This window comes from Silurus aristotelis (genome assembly GCF_946808225.1).
Source record: "Silurus aristotelis genome assembly, chromosome: 17".
NCBI classification, from domain to species: domain Eukaryota; kingdom Metazoa; phylum Chordata; class Actinopteri; order Siluriformes; family Siluridae; genus Silurus; species Silurus aristotelis.
Window position 1 is genome coordinate 10,716,951 of NC_139590.1, and position 5,366 is coordinate 10,722,316.

At 37.1% G+C, this 5,366-nt stretch overlaps 1 protein-coding gene across 1 annotated transcript; it reads right to left on the reverse strand.

Moving 5' to 3' along the window:
• Positions 1–454: 454 nt before the first annotated feature.
• pvalb1 (parvalbumin 1) lies at positions 455–2,404 on the reverse strand. The gene is made up of 5 exons (XM_083566709.1): positions 2,274–2,404; positions 1,511–1,589; positions 1,173–1,305; positions 968–1,077; positions 455–708 (listed from the first exon to the last, which is right to left on the reverse strand). Exons 2-5 carry the CDS (start codon positions 1,569–1,571, stop codon positions 683–685), a joined length of 330 nt encoding a protein of 109 aa, XP_083422835.1. The 5' UTR covers positions 1,572–1,589; positions 2,274–2,404; the 3' UTR covers positions 455–682.
• Positions 2,405–5,366: the final 2,962 nt, after the last annotated feature.

Here is a 5,366-nt window from a genome sequence, read left to right on the forward strand (position 1 = left end):
CATGTATTTCCATGTTTTTACCCCCTATTTATCCATCTCTTAGACATTTATAGACAAGTATGATTTAAGAAAAACATATTTTTTTTGCCCCAGTAAGTTTTTCTATGATTTTGCTGGGACTTTTCTTTCCTCCCAGCTTTTGTTGCACACAGCAGGGGGCAGCACTTTTCCACCTGATCAATCTCCCAAACCAGGGATGCTAACATTGCAGGCAAATAGATACTACTGCTGTGTGCATATTTTACGCAAAAACTATCCTTTGTAAATCCCTTGCAGTGCATCCCCTCCAAAAAAAATAAAAATTAAATAAAAAAAATTCCAAAACTTCCCTCTGCAGCAAAAATACTATATCTGGCCTTTTTCTTTGAGAGAGACTACCCTAATTTAGGCTTTTTCACATTAAATCAGTTTTGTACTTGAGCAAAAGCAAGAAAAAAAGCACTATGATCTTAAAGAAGTTACACCAATTACATTTATTCCTTGTTTTTCACTCGTACCCAGAAGTGCATGAGACATTTGCACAAGCCAACATGTCCAGATAATGTTAACAATACACTTTAAGGACAATTTCAAGTAGAAGTCAGTTCATAAATAAGATATAAAAAATATGATCTTAGGTCAGATGAGCAGTAGCATGAGTTCTGGTTCCGTGAACAGAGAAGAGTCTTGGTCAGATGGGAATTTAAGCCTTTACAAGAGCAGCGAACTCTGTGAGATAAAATAGGAATAAAACTACCATTAGTAAATTCTGCAAAACAGTTCTTTCCTTAGGCGTTAAATAAATGTATATTTTAAATGTTCAAGTTTATTGCTAATTACAATGTTTATAAATTAGGCCCAAGCTAATCAGTGTCTGGGCATTCCATAGTAGTTTATATAAACATTACCAACTAATTAATTAACTTCTTATTACAGTTCTAAAATTTTCTATGCCATGGGAGTGGTATGTCAGTGCATATAATATTACCCTCAGCTCCGATCTTGCCGTCACCATCACTGTCACCAGCGGCAAGGAAGGCTTTGGTTTCTTTGTCAGTCAGTGCCCTGGCACCGCTCTTGAAGTTCTGCAGAAACAGTCTTTGAAAAACGAGAGAGATGCATAGTCAATTAATTCATGAGTGTTTAAATAAATTGCAAAGTATTGTGGTGTAGTATTAAGAATGAGTTCTTACTTCAGCTCATCCTCCTCAATAAAGCCACTGTTGTCCTGGTCAATGATGCCGAAAGCTTTCTTGACATCATCGGAAGACTTGGCGGACAGACCAACCTTGGCAAAGAAGGCCTTGTAGTCGAAGCTGTCGGGAGCTGTGGATCAAAACTGTAATGGGACTTTTGTACACACATAAGCAATGTGGTCTTACTAAAAACTGAACTATCAATGCAGTCACAAAAGTTGTGACAGGTTTATATTGTCGTGTTTTAATTGCTTGAATTGTTCTATGGTTAAGTGATTAAATCGTTTTTCAAATGTAACTGAATCACTTATAAAGTATAAACTTAATTGTCTTACCCTCGCAGGCAGCAAGGGCAGCATTCACATCAGCATCAACCAGCACTCCAGCAAAGGCCATTTTTACAATCTGATCAAGCTGCAAAAATAAATGGGAAGTTATTAGGACATTAAGCATCAGCTCAGAATGAATAAAACTCCTTCTTTGAAGTCTAAACCTGTCTTCCTTTCTCAATTTATTTATTCTGAATAATTGAGTGCCCTCTGCAGTCTTTTCATTTAAATAAAATGTTATTTTGTAAAAGCACAACAGCTCCACGTGGTCCTAAGTTAAGATGGCATAAAATCATATCTGCTGCTTTGCAACACCTGCTAAATCTTGCTCATGCAGTCTGTGTAAGAAGTTAGGTGACATTCACTTGTGATGGGGGCTCTAAAAAATCATGGCCTTAGTATTAAAAGGATCTGGTTTAAGAATAAATGTTAAATAGAACCTTATAACACTAAGGGCATAACAATGACAAAGCATATGAAACAGCATGCACATGACCCGTGAAGATTTTCCATAACAGTGTTTTCCTTAGTGATCCCATCACTGGCGCCTCCATTTCATGTGAAAGAAAAGTCCATTTTTTTCCTGACAGGTCAGCACTAATGTAGAAAATCCTCAATCACTAGAATGGATTCCCCCCAAAAAAAGAAAAGATGTCCATTGCCATTTTATTTCTGTAAAATCCTAAACCCTCTGTATCCTGAAGACTCTTTGAACGCTGCTTTGAGTTTCTCGTCCGTAAGTAAAAGTGGAAGAGCTCTCATCACTCACCTTGTGCTTCTCTAAGGCGAGTGAAAAAGCAGAGGAAGTCGAGGTGTGTCCCTTCCCTTTCTTCCAGCCCACCTTATATACTCTCGACCCTCACCATTTACAGGTTTTGGGTCTCCGTAATGGATACTGCCTATAGGCCTTGAAAATAGTTTTGAAAAAAATGTGTCTACTAGTCAAAGTTGGACTATTTTTAACACTCTTAAGCAATGCTGTGAACTATGTGTAGGCCTCCTCCCATAACCTACAGCAAGCTGTTAGTGCTCACATATTCACAACACACCGCTAATCAGGGTTTCAGTGTCTATATTAATTTTCATTTCTAATGACCATACCAGAGACACAAAACCACTACTACACTTAGATTTTTTAATAGCCATATTTATAGACTGATGATATTTCTGTTAAGTGAATAACATTTAAGTATGTAATTGACAAATGCCTAAAATGTAAATATTAAATTAAATGAAACTACTTATAGGTAATACTATGTGAATTAAAAATTAGCAAAGAGTACAATCAAACAATTTATAATAAATAAATGAAATTAAATGTTATAGTTGCAGTATTTAAAAAAAAAAAGTAACAGTCTGGATGTAGAGCTAGATTTAGATTGCTAAAGAGCATGCCAGATGCTCCATGAAAAACAGGAAGACATGAGGAAGGACCTTGGGAGGAGCCACTTTTAAATATTCAGAATTATTATTTCTTTACTTATGACCCAACATATGTAAAAAAAAAAAAAAAAAAAAAAAAAAACTGCTGCACATTGACAAATAAAAATAGATTTAGATGCACTTATGTTGGTATTGATATATTTTCTGTCAAACACTGGCCTTCTACACTACAGCTTATTCCATCACACACAAATACTAATACTAATAAGGTTCTAAGAGATTACACCATGTAAATTTACATAAATTATATGAATAAAACTTTTCCATCCACATGTGGTTATTCCACATCTTACTCTTCATCCACCTCAAGGTCTGATGTATTGTGTCCATCCTCATCACTCCCAATGAAAATCTCCACCTCCTGTCTTTTACTCATTGCCACTGTCTCTAAACCATACAACACCGCAGGTCTCACCACAGTCCTATAAACTTTCCCTTTCACTCTTGCAGATACCCTTCTATCACAAATCACTCATACCACTCTTCTCCACCCACTCCACCCTGCCTGCACTCTTTTCTTCACTTCTCTAACACACTCTCCAATACTTTGCACTGTTGACCCCAGGTACCTAAACTCATCCACCTTCTCCACCTCTTCTCCCTGCAACCGCACCACTCCACTGCCCTTCACTCTTATTCAAACACATGTACTCTGTCTTACTCCTACTGACTTTTATTCCCCTTCTCTCCAGCACGTCCCTCCACCTCTCCAGGTTCTTCTCCACCTGCTCCCTACTCTGACCACAAATTACAATATCATCCGCAAACATTATAGTCCTTGGAGATTCCTGTCTGACCTCGTCCGTCAACCTGTCTATCACCAATGCAAACAGGAAAGGGCTCAGAGCCGATCCTTGATGCAATCCAACCTCTGTTGTCTGTTGTTCCTACTGCACACTTCACTGCTGTCACACTGTCCTCATACATATCCTGCACCACCCTCATATACTTCTCTGACACACCTGACTTCCTTATACAATACCACAACTCCTCTCTCGGCACCCTGTCGTATGCTTGCTCTAGATCCACAAACACACAATGCAACTCTTTCTGACCTTTTCTATACTTCTCCATCCACATTCTTAAAGCCAATAATGTGTATGTAGTGCTTTTCCTCTGCATGAAACCATACTGTTGCTCACAGATGGTCACCTCTTCTCTCAGCCTGGCTTCCACTACTCTTTCCCATAACTTCATGTTGTGACTGATTAACTTTATTCTCCTGTAGTTACTGCTGGTCTGCACATCTCCCTTATTCTTAAAGATCGGTACCAACACACTCCTTCTACATTCCTCAGGCATCCTCTCACCTTCCAAAATCTTGTTAAACAATCTTGTTAAAAACTCCACTGCCATCTCTACTTAACATCTCCATGCTTCTACCGGTATTTCATCGGGTCCTATCGATCATTCTCTTAATCGCTGCTCTCACTTCCTCCTTACTAATCCTATCCATTTCTTGCTTCACTATCTTCACACCATTAAACCGTCTCTCTCTGTCATTTTCCTCGTTCATCAGCTGCTCAAAAAACTCCCTCAATCTTCTCAACACACTCTCCTCCTCACATTTTCATCTCCATCCTTTATTGCTTTAACCTGCAGCACATCCTTCCCAGCACCGTCTCTCCGTCTGGCCAGTCAGTATAAATCCTTTTCTCCCATCCATTTTTACAAATCAGCTCCTCATATGCCTTTTCCTTGACTTTTGCCACATCCCTCTTCATCTGCTGCTGCATCTCCTTGTACTCCTGCCTACTTTTCAAATCACTCTGTCGATCCCAATTCTGTTTCGCCAACCTCTTTCTCCTTATGCTATCCTGCACTGCCTCATTCCACCACCATGTCTCTTTGTCTTCCTTTCTATTTCCAGATGTTACACCAAAAAAATTATATATAAAAAAAAAAAAAAATATATATATATATATATATATATATATATATATATATATATATATATATATATATATATATATATATATATACACTCTGTACAGTATATAGATAGATAGATAGATAGATAGATAGATAGATAGATAGATAGATAGATAGATAGATAGATAAATATATGTACTCTTGTCAAATTAAGCAATGTCAAATCTGTTGTATAGATCTACATTTCATAAAGATCTAAAGTTGATTGTAATAGCTATAACAATCTGCATTAATCCTCTCATTATTGTGAATTTTAAAAATACAAATTACTTTTGAATACTGCAATTTTTGACAAATCTTTCTCAATTAATATTTATTCCTACTACAATTAACACATTCAACAAACAGGTTCTTATTTGTGAGTTAGCAAAAAAAAGACGATGAAGAAGAAGAAGAACAAGAGGAAGAAGAAGAAAAAGAAGAAGAAGAACAGCAAGAGGGAAATGTCAGACAAAGATATAAAGTGCTAAACTTTATTGTCACATTT

Excerpts from the sequence above, each read along its gene's own strand:
- pvalb1 (XM_083566709.1), bottom strand. The coding sequence starts at position 1,571 with ATGGCCTTTGCTGGAGTGCTGGTTGATGCTGATGTGAATGCTGCCCTT. Across the intron at positions 1,306-1,510 it reads TGCCCTTGCTGCCTGCGAGG|CTCCCGACAGCTTCGACTAC; the intron begins GTAAGACAATTA and ends TTTGATCCACAG. Across the intron at positions 709-967 it reads CGGCAAGATCGGAGCTGAGG|AGTTCGCTGCTCTTGTAAAG; the intron begins GTAATATTATAT and ends TTTATCTCACAG.